General features: G+C 49.3%; 1 protein-coding gene across 2 annotated transcripts in view; it reads right to left on the reverse strand.

The window, feature by feature from the left end:
• The window catches only part of CA12 (carbonic anhydrase 12), a 58,735-nt gene extending 42,754 nt beyond the window's left edge, over positions 1 to 15,981 (reverse strand). Inside the window, exons 1-2 of one of the 2 annotated variants that reach the window (XM_003827940.6) lie at positions 15,269 to 15,981; positions 9,329 to 9,349 (exon numbers count right to left, since the gene is read on the reverse strand). In XM_003827940.6, the coding sequence (XP_003827988.1) occupies positions 9,329 to 9,349; positions 15,269 to 15,353 (106 nt within the window). In that variant the 5' untranslated portion in view covers positions 15,354 to 15,981. The remainder of the gene's footprint in view (positions 1 to 9,328; positions 9,350 to 15,268) is intronic. The other variant, XM_003827941.6, reaches the window with a different exon arrangement.
• Between the last annotated feature and the right edge of the window lie 406 nt (positions 15,982 to 16,387).

Raw genomic sequence — 16,387 nt, forward strand, 5'->3', positions numbered from 1 at the left:
CCTTTGTCCCAGATGCCCTCCATCCCCTGCCCTTTGCCTGGCTTGCTCTTATGTGTCCTTCAGGTCTCATCTTGGACATCACCTCCCCCAGGAAGCCTTCTTTAATCCTTTCCTCCAAAATACTGAGTGAGGTCTCTCTCTTCTGTACTGTAAGGCCCTGCTTACTTGCTCTGTCCTCCAGATTCTTAGTCTCATAATGGTAGGGACCAAGCCTTGTCAACCATTTCCTGAGTACCAATACTTATCCGTTTCTTTAGTCCAATATTTGGCACTTAGTCTTCACTCAGTAAATATTTGTGGAATGAATGTGAACCATTTATCTCAGGCAAGTTGAAAACTTTGGTTGGTTTTTACATCTGCCTTTGATTAATAACAAGTGGGAAATTTTAAACTATTTCATTACTATATAAATATGTTTAAAAACATGTTTAAATCATGGTATCCATGTGGTGGGGGAAGGCAGAATAAAACAGTGGTGAAAATGTAGGGTACCACTAGACTAAGGCTCTTTCTAGATGAAAATCCAGAAATCTGTTACAAGGTTTTGGCTCAGGATCAGGAAATAAGATCCCCAAGCTAGAAGGGTAACACTAAGGTGGCTTATTTATTTATTTATTTTATTTTATTTTTTGAGATGGACTCTTGCTTTGTCACCCAGACTGGAGTGCAGTGGTATGATCTTGGCTCACTGCAGCCTCTGCCTCCTAGGTTCCAGCGATTCTCCTGTCTCAGCTTCGCAAGTAGCTGAGATTACCGGCACATGCCACAATGCCTGGCTAATTTTTGTATTTTTAGTAGAGATGGGGTTTCACCATGTTGGCCAGGCTGGTCTCAAACTCCTGACCTCAAGTGATCCACCCGCCTCGGCCTCCCAAGGTGCTGGGATTACAGCTGTGAGCCACCGCACCCAGCCAGCATGGCTTCTTTAGATTTGCAGGTCATAGAAGAATAGACATTTGCTCAAGTTGGAGACATCAATTTTCCTCTGGGCTTCCTGGTGACCAAAGCCAGAAGAGTCAACAGTAAACACTGCCTCATACTTGCTTCAAAACTTTCTTCCACGACATTGAGAGTTCCATCTTTTCCCCTTTCTCCATTTCTGATAGAGTTTCCAGAAAAGTGGTGTGCCAAGGAGGAGCCACCCTGGGAAGGCACCAGGCTCCACTTGCCAATGCCAGCATGACCTTACGTAAGGAAATCTCACTGTCATCATTACCTAGGAGACTTTGCAGAGCCCTGTGTCCTAGAAGGAGGGGGCAGCATGTGCCACTTGCCCTGAATCTGCAGGTATCTTTCTGAGAACTGGTGGGTTGCATCCATTTCACACCATAGCTGACCTAGTCACAAGTTAATAATTGCAAAATTGTTTAAAAGTTAAAATGAGCTAAGTGATCTACGTATTTGGAGTTACACCAGCTCTGAGTCAATGTTTATAGACTCAAGGAGGTGGCAGCTAGTATTTGTTTCTTCCTGGTTGGCATAAATTGAATGCTTGTCAGGTAATTGGAAAGTTTTCTCCTTAAATGAATACTTACATAAACTAAAAAAACTAGTGCCTAAATTACTTTGTTTTTACATACTTGTGAGAACGACCCAACATCACCAAAAAGTATATGTGAACTGTGAATTAACTGCAAGTTGGAAAAAGCTATAGTTCAAGATCTGACATGATTCCCCATCATACTTACGTGCTGTGTCAGACCAGATGCATAATGGCCGTTATTTTTATACCATTTTGCCTCCACTGTTTTCAGTATTGTTGAAATTAATCATTTCAGCCCCTTTCTGTGTGTTCTTAGCATCTAACATGGTGCTTCTCTGTATTCGTGGAATAGCTATCCTATTTCATTGCTGCTCAATGCAACTGATAACAAGATATATCCCAATTTCAGAGATGCTAAAATGTGGGGAAAGTGGACATCTTAGGACCAATAAAATAGGACCTTTGACTGTAGCAGGTGCTATCTCTCTTTCTTGGCCTGGTGGTGTGGCCCCTGGAAGAGGCTGGCCATGGTGCCTGGGCTCCACCGTGGTGCCTGCACCCTTTGCCCAGCAATTGCCCCTGCAAAGGAAGAGAGTAACAGGCCAGGAAGGAGGCCCCTGCTCCTTCTGAGACTGCAGGATCCCGAGGAAACATTCTCTGACCTATTCTCTTCCTCAAGGAAAACCAGGACTTTCTTTCTCCCGCCTGCAGCCACCTTCCCACTCATGCTTTGAATTCAGCCTTTTTGCTTGAAAGATTTATTTTGAGCAGGTTCACAGGGCAGCACACTGGCTCCTCTTCTTAAGGGGATGCTTTGCCAAAAGCTCTGGCCAGCTCTTGCAGAAGCCATGCCCTGCCCTCACCTGAATGCCCGGGGCTGAAGACCAGCAGGTAGCAGGAGGGTCAAGTCGGAGCACAGCCAGAGGCCTGAAAGGCCCTGGCAGGACAGCCCCACAGCTCGTCCTTCCTCCTCACCTGCCAGCCTGCTGCACCTGCGGTTCCAAGGCTTGATGCTGCCCCAGTGGGAAAAGGGCGCTGCATGGGGCTAGGGTGGTGTAGCTCAATCCCAAATAGCTCAGCCCCAAGTTTCTTCCTAGGCTCAGGCCTCCACTCCTGAACCCCAAACTAGGCTCAGCCCCCATGGGCTAGACAGGGAACCAGAGGATTTGCCTGCTCTCTGGGAGACTTCAGGGGCTTGGCTGAGGCGTCCATGGTTATAGAACCAGATATCTGGTTCCTGGATGCCAGGAAAGCACCAGGGAGATGAGACCTGACTTCACCTTGGTCTGAAGGACCAGGCTAGAAAGGACATTCTGGCCTGTGAGGCCCTTGGCATGAGAGCTTGCAGTCCTTGTGTTTTTTAAATTCCTTTCTTACTCAAAAAGGAAATACCCTTTGTTTATTGAAAATATAAAAGGAGTATTTCCTGGCTGTAAAAACTCACAATTCAGAAAAGTGTGAAGAAGCAGAACCCTTCCTAACAAAAATAGAGCTCTCATGCGTTTGGTGCTGTAGAGTTTACAAGGCCTTTCCCTCCATATTAGTTCATTTATTCTGCACCATAGCTCTGCGAGGCAAAGAGAAAGAAACGACAGGTAGCTTTGTATGTGCTAGGCCCTGTGTGAGCCTCTCTCCATGTGTTATCTTATTTGATCCTTACCACAACCCTCTGAAGCACAGCTGGGATTCTCAAACTTGAGTGAGCAGCAGAATCACCTGGAGGACTTGTTAAAACAAATTTCTGGGCCCCGCCCCCCAGAGTTTCTGGTTAGGAGGTAGGCCTGGGATGGGCTGAGAATTTGCATTTGGCTTAGGTGATGCTAATGCTGCTGGCCCAGGGATCACACTTTGAGAACCACTGGTGTAGATGCCATGATTCTCATCTTGTAGCTAAGGAACCAAGGCTCAGAGAGGTCGTTACTTTCCTAAGGCGCACCAGACAGAAAGTGGCCTAGCAGATATTTCCATGGAGGTCGCCTGGTTCTGGGGTCTGTAAAGTTTCCCCTTCTTCCTCCTGGTTTTCTGCCTCATCCTCTGTTCCACTATGCCTGTCTTTAGGAACTAATGCTAGCTTCCCTGTGTTTTTACTCAGCTGATGAGGCCAGCTGTGAACACAAAAATGTAGGCGTTTTGGCAGCCACAGGCCAAAAGCCTCCAGGATACGCACAAACCCCAATTCTGTAATTCAGGAAAGATGAGAAGTAATTATGAGTGGGCGGGCCACACCACATCCAGACAGACCCTAGATGTCACAACTTCAATTAGAAGTAACTGAAACTACAACACAGATTTAATCCAAGATAGAGGGTCGGATTTCTAACCCTAGCAGAAATCCGTGGGATTTGGGGATAGGAATTCAGTGTGCTGGTATGAAAAACATGTCTGCCAGGCACGGTGGCTCACCCCTGTAATCCCAACACTTTGGGAGGCCGAGGCGGGAGGCTCATTTGAGGCCAGGAGTTCAAGACCAGCCTGGTAATGTAGCCTGTGTCTACTAAAAAATTTAAAAATTAGCCTGGCATGGTGGCATACGTCCTAGCTACTTGGGAGGCTGAGACAGGAGAATCCCTTGAGCCCAGGTGATGGAGGCTGCAGCAAGCAGTGATCGTGCCACTGCACTCCAGCCTGGATGACAAAGCCCTGTCTCAAAAAAAAAAAAAAGAAAAAAAGAAAAGAAAAGAAAAGCATATCTGGGCTGGGCACGGTGGCTCATGCCTGTAATCCCACCACTTTGGGAGGCCAAGGCAAGTGGATCATCTGAAGTCAGGAGCTCGAGACCAGCCTGGTCAACATGGTGAAACCCCGTCTCTATTAAAAATACAAAGATTAGCCGGGCGTGGTGGTGGGTGCCTGTAATCCCAGCTACTTGGGAGTCTGAGGCAGGAGAATCGCTTGAACCTGGGAGGCGGAGGTTGCAGTGAGCCAAGATCGCTCCACTGCACTCCAGCCTGGGCGACAGAGCGAGACTCCATCTCAAAAAAAAAAGAAAAACATGTCTGGCCTTTTCCGGCTCTCCTGAGAGTACTTTGTGCCCCTTATTCATCCTCAGGATGGCAGCTGGGAGTCGCGAGAAGTGGCTGGAATGTTTTGAGATGGCCAAGTCTCTCTCTCTTTGATAGAGCCAAGAGCCCTTGGTCTATTAATTGCAGGTGCTCCCTGCTGTTTTGAGTCTCCCCTGAGCTCTCACTGCAGCCTGCTTTTTATATTGCAATTCAGGTGTGAGGTCACACAGTGCCTTTATCACTGCTGAAGAATAGAAAGTCAAGAGTTTGCTTCCTGGCCTCCATTCATGTGTTCCATTTCTAGTTCTGTGTGGGAAGAGGCTGAGAGGGTGTCTGGAGCCCCAAGAAAGTTCATTACAGAAACTAAATATTTCCGCAGATACAGGACAGAAGGCAGGTGGAGGTGCGGGCCTGGAGGACTTCAGGGACATGAAAATGAGGTTTGCCTCAGTGGAGGATCTCCCCCTGATTTCCAAAGGAAATTCTTTAAGACGGACAATGTATTATCTGGGAGAGGAACCAAGGAGTGCAGCAAAAGGAATGCACAGCACTGCCCAGGTCACACCGAGTCCTGCCAGAGCCGAGGGCCACGAGGGCTGGCCTGCCGCAAGAGAGAACTGGGCAGGCTGACCTGTAAGCATGTGCGGCCACAGCCACAGCCAGCCACCCAGCACCCTCGTGCCAGGCCACCTTCTTTCCAAGGTTTCCTGAACAGGATGGAGGGGCTGGCCTCGCGGGTGCCCTGTGGGGCTGTGATAGGGGTTGGCGCACCCTCCAGGAGGAAGGCTTGTCATCCATGTTCTTCTGCCATCCCATCGCCTTTAAGACTTCCCAGATCTTGAGCAAACAGGGGTTTTCATCTATTTCTCAACCAGCTCACATCCAAGAAGGAGCAAGCCAATATCTGATATCATCAGGGATGAAACACCACGCCCATTCTCAGCTAACATGATGTGCTCTCGGGTCTAGCTCCAATACAGTCATTCTTTCTGGTTGCTCTGTTGTTTTGAACACACTGGGGGTTTTTTTTGTTTTGTTTTTGGGTTTTTTGTTTTGTTTTGGTTTGGTTTGGTTTTTTCTTGGGGAAGGACTAAAAAAGCTATCAGAGTAAGGATGAATCTCCCAGCCAGCTGAAACTGTAACTCTTTTATCGAATATGAAATACATACCGAAAAGTGTGTAGACCATAAGCAAACAGCTGGATGAATGCTCAAAAACTGACTGCAGCACCCACACCAAGGACGTGAACGTGCCCACAACCCTTCCTGCCTCCTTCCGGTCATCTTCATCCCCCACAGGGCACATATTCTGATACCTTAGCAGGCTGGAGTTTGTCCTTAGCTCACATGACAACCTGACCTGCAGCTGTCCTCAGTTCAGAGCAAGTGAAGCTGCCAGGCTCAGCGGGATTGATGCGGGACTGATTTCCAGCGGGAAAGGTCCATGTCACATCATCCCCAGCCTCTCTCTCGTGATGCCACCTCAGCCATGCTAAGCCCAGCAGCCATTCAGCTGCTGTTTCAGCACCCTAGGAGGGGCGCAAAGAGGTGGCGCTGGCCCCATCTTGGCAGTCAGATGGTCCTCCTCTCTCCAGGGAGGAGCCATCCATGCAGTCAGCCTGGTGACTCAGCTATGAGGATGTAGGGGTAGAACTCCCTTTTTTGTACTTCTAAAAGTCCTACCATGTGTGCCAGACAGTGGGAGGCCCCTGGAGAATGACTCAGCAGTGTACGTGCAAAGAAGCTGAGTTCTGCACATGAGCCACCATGCCCAGCACGGAGCCTTTGGTTGGACTTGCCCCATTCAGCGTGGCCCTTATTGCTTGGAAGCCGTTTCCCTCCAGCACTTATGCTGGGCCCTCTGTCTACCTGTGCAGCTCTGAGCACAGGTGCCAGCTGCCAGCCAGGACCTAAGGAGGAGCTAGCCAAGACCTCAGGAGGAGTTTGCCTCCTTAGCTGTCTTCCATCTGTCCTCTCCTGCACGTCCCCTCTGAGGGCTGACTCCACATCACACATGCCCGTGTCACTAATAAAAACCAGACTTGCCTTTGTGCTTACCCCATGCATGTCCATGCATCATTAGACTCTGCCCTCTGCTTCCTCAGCAAAGAGCTGCTCTAATTATGCAGGGTAGGAGGGACAGAGGGCTGGCCAGAGCTAGTGGTCAGGGAGAAATGCTTCTGGACAGGTCAGTGTGGCTGCACTGAGAAGCCCGCCCTTGGCGAACACCACGTCATGATGAAGAGGCAGTTAAGATTCTCTTCTCAGCCAGTCATGGTGGCTCACACCTGTAATCCCAACACTTTGAGAGGCCGAGGTGGGCAGAACACTTGAGATCAGGAGTTCGAGACCAGCCTGGCCATCATGGTGAAACCCCATCTCTAATAAAAATACAGAAATTAGCCGGGCGTGATGGCACACCCCTGTAATCCCAGCTACTTGGGAGGCTGAGGCAGGAGAATCCCTTGGACCCAGGAAGCAGAGGTTGCAGTAAGCCAAGATCACGCCACTGCACTCCAGCCTGGGTGAGAATGAGACTCCAAAAAAAACAAAAAAAAAATTTTTCCTCCCACACCTTCACACAATGTCTCTGTTCCCTGTCGCCATCTCATTCTGCCCAGGAGGGCTGTAACAGAGAGATAGGGATAGAGGACCCCATAGAGATGTGATCTGTGTTTCTATCAGACCTGAGAGGCCAGCAGAAGAGGTGGGGCAAGCTTCCTCTCTCTGGATAGACAGGTCTTGGGAACCGTTGGTCAGTGATTCTCTGATAGAGTGCAGCTAAGAATCACTTGGGGAGTGCGTTAAGAATACAGGTTTTTCAGGCTCCCTCCCTTTCCCAGGTCTAGCCCAAGGCCTAGAAATCTGCATTTTGGGGAAGCATTCCAGGTGATCCTGATGTGGGTGATCCCAAGCCATAGTTTGAGAAACACTGGTCTAGACAACCCCTCCTCCAGGTTACAGATGGGGAAAGTGAGGTCCCGGGGCTGAAATGGCTTACTGGGGATCATACGGAATAAAGCCCAGAACCCAAGTGCCACCTTCTTTCCATGCCTGTCACCTCCCACACACGGAACCTGCACAAGGGGCCCTGTGGCCCAGATTCTGCGATTCTTACTTTGTCAGGTCTCTTATCCTGGCCTGGCCTTCCCCCTCACTGCCACCACTGTAAACTGGATGTGAAGACACGGAACGGGGTTTCTCCACAGGCCAAACACCTTCCTGCCTCCCTCCATCCTTCCCCCTCCACCTCCTACCACCAAGTAACTCTTCCTAAAACACAGACTTACTCCCTGCCTTGCCCCTCCAGGAGCAGGACAAAGTGGGAAAGGCCTGCCCTGACCCTCCACACCTCCCCTGTTTGACCCAGCCTATCTCTCTGACCTTAGAGCCCGTGACTCCGCTATAAACCCTTTTCCACATGCTTTCCTCGAACACCACCTTGCTCTTTCTTGCTTCTGCTCAACATCACCTTAGCCAACAGCACCCACTCCCCACTCACCGAATCCTCCTTATCTTCCAAGGCCCAGGTGAAAGCCCTCCTCCTCCAGGAGGCCTTCCCTGACCATCTAGCCCTAGCACACTCGTCCTCCTTTGAGCACTCAGATCTCTGAAGCATTTGTTTATGATGTTATTATTACCTATTATGTTCTGCTTTGAATTGTGAGCTTTAAGTAATTCCCAACTATGGGCCACAGCCTACCCTTCTATTACCCACCCACTTAGCAATGTGCTGTGCACATAATCAGTACATAAGGGATGTTAGCAATAACGGAGCCGTGCAGTGCTGGGGCTGAGGGGACCTTGGCCTGTGGGTAGCTGGTTGGTCAGTTCAGTGACTTTTCTATGCATCTTGGGCTGGTGAACCTCCAAAGGCTGACCTATGCAAATTGGTGTCAGATCTTTCTCTGGACGGTGCTTCCACTGTAGTAATCAACTTCCCGCCTGTCCCCGCCCACAGCCATTGCATCCCGTGGCTTTAACTTTGGCCACATCCCTGCTTGCTTAAAATGCCTCCTGTGCCAGTGAGTCAGTTCCACCCTTCTGCTACCAAAACAATCGATCTTGTGCATCTTCTATGGCTGTGCCCCAACAAGACATTATCAACATTCCCACACTGGCCAGGGGACTCAGGTGTCTGGCCTGCCACATCCATTCCAGCCAATGACCAATTTTTAATTCACTGCAACTCTCCAGCTAAGCTGATTTCCAGCTGCTTCTCTGGCAGGCCTGCCAGATGGGGCTAACATGCTCTTGGAGACCATCCCACAGAAAGCCCAGGCAACAAGCACACCGGTGCTCCTCTCGCTTCATTTAAGACAAGCATCCCTATTTCACTAAGCACTGACCAACACCTCTTCATCCATCGCTAGCTTACAATCACGGCAACAAGAAGTTAATTCTAGACATACTGACAGCTTAAGTTCTGGGACCTGAGCCAAACTTTCAGAAAGGAGCCCTTTCTTCTTTGTTTATTATAGGATATGTGTCCTGCAAGGGAGAAAGGCTCTCTCCTGCCCAGGACCCTTGCAGTCTGGAGGTGGGGCAAGTTACCTCCAAATCTTGGAGGTTTGGTAGAAATCCTTGCAGGAATCTGAAGCCTGGACGCTATGACTCACAGTCCAGTGCCTGGAGCAGGCTCGCCTGCTTGGAGAAAATGTGGTATGCAACCCAAGTTGAAGTGTTCTTAGGAGATGCCTTTGTACTCTCTTTCTACAATACAAGAACTGTGCTTCCGACCCTTCAAAATCACCTCCACAGAGCATGAAGTTTCTGTTTTTCTCATTAAATACAACCATTTCTATTTTCTTTTCAACAAAAAAGTATTTAAAATCTCTACTTACCAAAATAAGTCCACTTGGAACCTACAAAGAACAAAACACAGTAAGTAAGTACAATGGAACCAGATGAGTAATGGAAAACACTACAGATTTTGTTTTGATATGAGCGAAATTGAAAAGGAGGTCGATGCCCAGAAATTGAAACTTTTTCTTTTTCTTTTTTTTTTTTTTCAAGGTGGAGTATCGCTCTTGTTGCCCAGGCTGGAGTGCAGTGGCGCGATCTCGGCTCACTGCAACCTCTGCCTCCTGGGTTCAAGCAATTCTCCTGCCTCAGCCTCCTGAGTAGCTGGGATTACAGGCACGCACCATCACGCCTGGTTAATTTTGTATTTTTAGTAGAGATGGGGTTTCTCCATGTTGGTCAGGCTGGTCTCAAACTCCCGACCTCAGGTGATCCGCCTGCCTTGGTCTCCCAAAGTGCTGGGATTATAGGCATGAGCCACCGTGCCCGGCCAAATTGAAACTTTTTCTGAGTCTGCATCAGAACAGCAGCTTCTCAGGGCAACTGTGCTCCAGTCAGCAGCACAGGCAGTTGGTTCATGCAGGGGCTCATGGAAGCTGGAGGGGGTTCTTGAGCAGGTGCCTTCCAGACATCTTAGAGAAGCTAAACTTTATTACCTGAATAGGCAATAATTTCATGTGGCTCAAAACCCAAAAGCCATCAAATGGTATATACAGTAGAAGCTCTTCTTCCCACTCTACCTTCCCTGCTTCCATTAGACAAGGAGGTTAGCTGATGATTGGGAGCCCTTTCATGGCATGGCTACACACACATATGCATTGATCTCCCTCTTTCTCCTCACACAAACATTGGCATACTGGAAATAGTGTTCTGTGTCTTGCTTTTTCCCACTTTACATTTTCTCTCTCTCTCTCTCTGTCTCTCTCTCTCCCCTCCCACTCTCTTTCTTTCTTTCCTTTCTTTCTTTCTTTCTCTCGCTCTCTCTCTTTCTTCTTTTTCTTTTTCTTTCTCTCTTTCTCTTTCTTTCTTTTTGTGAGACAGGGTCTCACTCTGTCACTGGAGTACAGTGGTGTGATCACAGCTCACTGCAGCCTCAACCTCCTGGGCTCAAGCAATCCTCCCACCTCAGCCTCCCTAGTAGCTGGGATTACAGGCGCGCACCACCACACCTGGCTAATTTTTGTATTTTTCACAGAGATGGAGTTTCGCCATGTTGCCCAGGCTGATCTCAAACTCCTGGGCTCAAGCGATCTGCCCACTCCAGCCTCCCAAACGGCTGGGATTACAGGTGTGAGCCACAGTACCCAGCTGGGAAAAAGTTTCTCTTTGAGGAAGCTGCTACCCACATCTGAGTTAGAATTCCAGGGGTAGTAGGAATGTGTAGGCAAAGTTCTGCCAGAAATAGAACAAAAGTCACCCACTACTTCGCACTCCACACTCTTCATGCATAAAGGTTCTTCGTTCCTATGTCAAAAAAGGTCTTTTTCACAAGTGCAGAGCTGTGCTCTTGTGACCCTGCCTGCCGGCCTTCCTCTTCACCTCCGAGGAAGGGACCCTGAGTAGAGAAGCATCCCATTGTGTGTCTCAGGGGACTCATCCAATGAGGGGACTGTGCAACTCCTAAATCCCTGCCTCCCAACTTTTCCCAGGGTCTCCATGGTTCTCGACCCACAAGGTACAGATGGAAAAGCGTACCCTTGTGGGGAAGCACCTCACATCCCCTTTCTCTCGTGGGAATTAGTTTGCAGTAAAACTTAAGTGACAAGCAATCTGGTCACTTATCACTCCTGGCATTTCCTACTTAAGCAAATTGTGTTTTTTAAAAGTTAAAAAGTGAACTTGGCTTTTTTTTTAAAAGCTGGTTTAATATCATATTTTTTGTTATTCTGTTCCATTTCTTTGCCTCAGTGTTTGTAATTAATTTGGTTTTTAATTTTCCAATGTAATTGGTAATTTTTATCAAATTACACTTGCACGTGGTTTAGAAAGTCAGATGGTTCTACAAGGCGTGTAACAAAAACCTCAGTTCCCTGACATTCCCTAACCACGTACTGCTCCCTAGAGCAACCACTTGGGATCTTTTTAAAATGATTCTTTTGCTATTATCTCCATATCTCTATATAACATGCTAATATTGTTTTACCTTGATTGTTTTATGTTTAGGCATTATTTATTGACATCCCACCCTGGAAGAGAAGAGTTCAGATCTTTCTTACACTCATAGCCCATCTCCTCCTTTTGTAGGTGAGGAAATGAAAGTCCACCAAGGTGAAGTGTCCTGACCAATATCATATTCCCACTAGGAGGAGTCCCACCGCATTTACCATTAATTTAGCATTAGTGCCATGAACTTAGGGAATCTTCAAGTCTCCTCAATCTTTGGAGTAGTTCAGTGGAGGAGTCCAGACCCCCTGGAGTATCCGATGAGTATTATGGACCTCTCCCAGTAAAAATTTCCCTAAGCTGGCTGGGTACGGTGGCTCACGCCTGTAATCCCAGCACTTTGGAAGGCCGAGACAGGCAGATCGCCTGAGGTCAGGAGTTCGAGACCAGCCTGGCCAACATGGTGAAACCCTGTCTCTACTAAAAATACAAAAATTAGGCAGGCGTGGTGGTGGGTGCCTGTAATCCCAGCTGCTGGGGAGGCTGAGGCAGGAGAATTGCTTGAACCCGGGAGGCGGAGGTTGCAGTGAGCTGAGATCGTGCCATTGCACTCCAGAATGGGTGACAGAGCGAGACTCTGTCTCAAAAAAAAAATTTCCCTAAGCTTAGACACATAAAGTTTTATATACAAGTCATTTCAGAAGGTCCACAGACTCCCCTGAAACCAGCTATGGGTGCATTGAGAGTTGAGGGTCCCAAGATCAACCTCCCTTGAATTAGTAATTAGACATTCAGAACCATGGGGAAACCAAACTTGTATGTGGCCCCCAAGTTTACTGCTCACCCCTTTGCTGAAACAACAATGAAAAAAAATAAAGAAAGCATTGCTTTCAAACCAAGCTATAGAAGACATAAAACCTCTTCTGGACATTTTCTTCAGTCTTTTGTGTGAGAGGTTCATTATTAAGATGTAATCCCAGACCTTAGAGATATAATAAGCCAGATCATTACCTCTTAGCATGCAGAACAGTTGGAGGCCCAGGATGTAAAATTCCACAAATAACAGAGGAGTTCACCCTTACTTTTCCCCTGAGGAGGCACAGGCCACTCCAGTGATCCTGGAGGCCACTAGAAACACATCTGCTGTCTGAGCACTGCTGCCTTGCCAGCAGTTTGCATTGTACCTGCTCACATTCAAATCATAGCCTTATACCCTACATCTTCTGCTACCCTCCCCAGGGCTTGCTAATCAAGGTTTTCCCTGTTGTTGGAGTTCTCATCCTCAGAAGAGGCCTCAGCATCACACTCTGGAAAGCTCAGGGCTAAAAGTCATAGAGTGGACATCTGGGACTGTGAGGTCGTGGTGGTGACATAGGACTGGGGACTTGTTGAAAGGCAGCAGCCTCCAGAGCAACATTCCCTGCCCTCCTCTCTGTGAGTGAGCTGGCTTGGGACTCCAAACTCGGCACTTTGGGTATAAATGGCAGTGTCTGGAGGGGCTCAGGAGCTGGAGGGCTGGGGAGAAGCGGCGTTGTAAGTGAGGATGGTGAGTCAAGAGGGTTCATCGGGTGAGGATCAGGGCCCCAGCTCAGCTCTGACCTCCGGAAGTCTCTCTAAAAGTGTGTGTATGTGTGCATGTGTGTGTGTGCACGTGCACGAAAGTGTGCTTTATTCAGGAATTGCACCCCCTGGTTCCCCACTTCTAGCTGTAAGAACAGAAGGCTTAAAAGGATTAAACTGATTCCACAAGCAAGGCCAGGCCAAGGCCTCAGTGGCATCCTGAGGGAGCAGGCCCTTCCTGGAGGGGAATAGTTTCCTTCCCAAGGAAGGTTATCTGTTCCATCTGGGAAACCTGGGAGGCTCAGCCTGAAACCTGTTAGAACCTGCAGACCCAGCTGGTACTGGGCAGGGAGGTTCCCCTGGAGGGAATGCCCAGAGAAAATGGTATTTACCAAGATCCATATCAGAGGTCCTGGGCCCTGCCTGCTTCCTGTGCTGGGTGCTAGAACTTTCCCTGAGTAACCATCTCCTGGGTAGCCCAAGACTGCCTGGCTCTCCACACCAGGTTTGGGCAGGGCAAGCTCTGCAGAATTCACTGAAATGGCCCCCAAAGCCACGGTAACTAAGAATTCCAAGGGTTTCTCCAGAAGACACTTGACTTCACATTATTATGCTCCCTCCTGGGCCCCTGACATTGTTCTTGAACATTCTCCAATGCTGGAAGTTTAAATGCACCAGGCAGAGAGCAGATCACACTTTGACCCCATTACTCAGCTTAACTCCTCTCCACCTCCAACTTTGGGTTCATGCTGACATTCTACACCTCAGTGATTTTTGCTTTGACCTGTCCTCTAAGGCAGTTAAAAACCCAAGGAAACTGCATGAGAATTTACAGAATAAAAGCTGTGCTCTACCCAGGGGTAGGCAGTCTCCTTCCTCAGAGTGAGGCGAAAGTGGAGTTTTGACTACAAGCTTCCCCAGTCCCAACTTGGAGAATCGGGAGAGGAGATAAGGAGGAGGGAAAGGGAGAGGGAAGAGGAAGAGCAGGGAAAGTAGGGAAGAAAGGAAGGGGAGGGAGGGAGGAGAACAGGGAAGGGCAGGAAAAGAGAGAGAAGGGAGGCGGAGCTGCCCCAGAGTGAGAGGAGCAACCAGCTATAGGAAAGAGGGCCAACTAATGGCTGTTTCTCCCTTCTGTCTTGGAGCAACTTAGGACTAAAGAGATTTCCAGGGAAACTTTGGTCTCAGTGCAGCTTTCGTAAAAGGAAACATGTAAAGTTTGTGGTTTTAAAACTTGATTTTCACTTTTACATCGCTCCTTTCTCCCACCTTCTGTTACATCGCTTCTGTTTCTCCCTGACCAGATGAGGGAGATAATATCAAGCACATCATGCCAGCTAGTTGACTGGAATTTAATTAAGAGTTATCCACAGACTGGCTCCCCTGCCCTTCCCCATGGGCACAGTGACCTCCAAGAGAGGAGGCTCAGAGCTTTTATGCTGCTGAGCAGGACACATTTCCCACCACCACTGCCTCGCCAGGAAGAATCTAGTTTCAGCCAGTAAAATCACTTTCGGTCCAAAATCACTTTCTTATTCCAAAAGATTAATGAACCAGCCTTGGCTGTACACGTGTTAGCTCACTGGCCCCGCGTGAGCCCACAGTTCAGGTCCCCCCTGCCACCTCCTCCTGTCACTCCACGGAGCCTCCATCCAGTCCCTCAGCCTCCAGCCTTTTGGGATTTAGTGTTCTAATTACAATCAGAAATATGCTGTGTGTGTGTGTGTGCGCGCGCGCGCGCGCGTGCATGTGTGTGTGTACGTGCACACACACGTACATTCAGCATAGTAGAGCCCTCCTGGAGAAAAACAATGATTAAGAATGGGATGCATCATCCCTTTGACTTGTAGGTAAGACTTAATGGTAAAGATCCTCTCCTCCAAAGAAAAGCGCCTACCACTGTCTGCGGGTTCTGCACAGGGGCACAGCAAACCTTTCTCTGTGCTTACCCCAATCAGAATGCCACAGTCATGTCTCTACTTTCTAAACGTGGATCAGGGGAACGCTGTTTTAAACCTTGGCTTTGCATCTCCTCCCTGGTTAGCAAGTTCCCAAGTCACATCTTCAGAGCTGGCGGTGCCCGGGAGTACACGCAAACATTTTAACATCAAATCTGCGCCAAGCGCCACTAGAAAGCAACGTGCTTCCCGGCCCAACCTCAGCAAAGGAAAACGGAGCATCCTTTCTTGAGAATGTACTATTTGGTGCTACACCTTCCCTGCTCCCCCCAGCAATGATTTTACTTTATCATTGAAGAGCCTTCAGTCCAGGGGCGGCTGAGCGCTCAGGAGTGTTAGGAAAGAAGCAGGCGGAAACTTTACCGTTCACTGGGGCCGGGCTGGAAGGCTGTTCCTTTAAGATCACCAGCAGGAGCACGGCCGCCGCGTGCAGGCTGCGCCGGGGCATCTTCGCGGGCTCCTGCGGGGCGGGCGCGGGCTGTCCCGGGGGCTCCCGGTGGCCGCTCGCTCTCCAGCTGCACACCGGGACCGCGTGCGCGCAGCCTGGGTGCCGTGGCGAGTACGTCCGCCCTTCGCTCTCCTGGCTTCCCGGGGCAGCTTTTATGGAGCAACTCAACCCCAAACACTTGATGTCATCGTGCGGGGAGGGGGTGGGGGAGGAGAACGCCCTGCCCACCGGAGGGCTGGCGCCCCAGATCCTAGGTGAGTTGTAGCCTTGACTTCAGCAGCACTCTGCGGGTCCCCGGCGCTCCTCTGGGCCAGGGCTGACCCAGGAACACAGTTCTCCGAGGAGCTGCTGGCAGGCGTGGGTGAGATCCGCCTGCCTCACATCCAGAAGGGTGCGTCTAGGGATTCCTTCAGTGGCATGCCCTTGGTCTGTCACTGGTCCTGTAACAGCCCAACGAGTTCACCTTGCCCGCTGCTTAGACAGAGCCCATTTATCAAGACAGGGGAGTTGCAATGGAGAAAGTAATTCACGCAGAGCTTGCCGTGCCGGAGACCGGAGGTTTTCGTTCCTTTGTTTGTTTGAGATGGAGTCTCGCTCTGTTGCCCAGGCTGGAGTGCAATAGCGTGATCTCGGCTCACTGCAACCTCCGCCTCCCGGGTTCAAGCGATTCTCCTGCCTCAGCCTCCCGAGTAGCTGGGATTACAGGCACATGCCACCATGCCCAGATAATTTTTGTATTTTTAGTAGAGGCGGGGTTTCGCCAGTTTAAGGCTGGCCTTAAACTCCCGACCTCAGATAATTCACCTGCCTTGGCTTCCCAAAGTGCTGGGATTACAGGCGCCCACCACCACACCCGGCTAATTTTTCTAATTTTAGTAGAGACGGGGTTTCACCATGTTGGCCAGGCTGGTCTGGAACTCCTGACCTCAAGTGATCCACCTACCTTGGCCTCCTAAAGTACTGGGATTCCAGTACTCAAATCAGTCTCCCCAAGCATTCCGGGAGTTGTTTGTTTGTTTGTTTGTTTGTTCAGA

This window comes from Pan paniscus, chromosome 16, assembly GCF_029289425.2.
Source record: "Pan paniscus chromosome 16, NHGRI_mPanPan1-v2.0_pri, whole genome shotgun sequence".
NCBI lineage: Eukaryota > Metazoa > Chordata > Mammalia > Primates > Hominidae > Pan > Pan paniscus.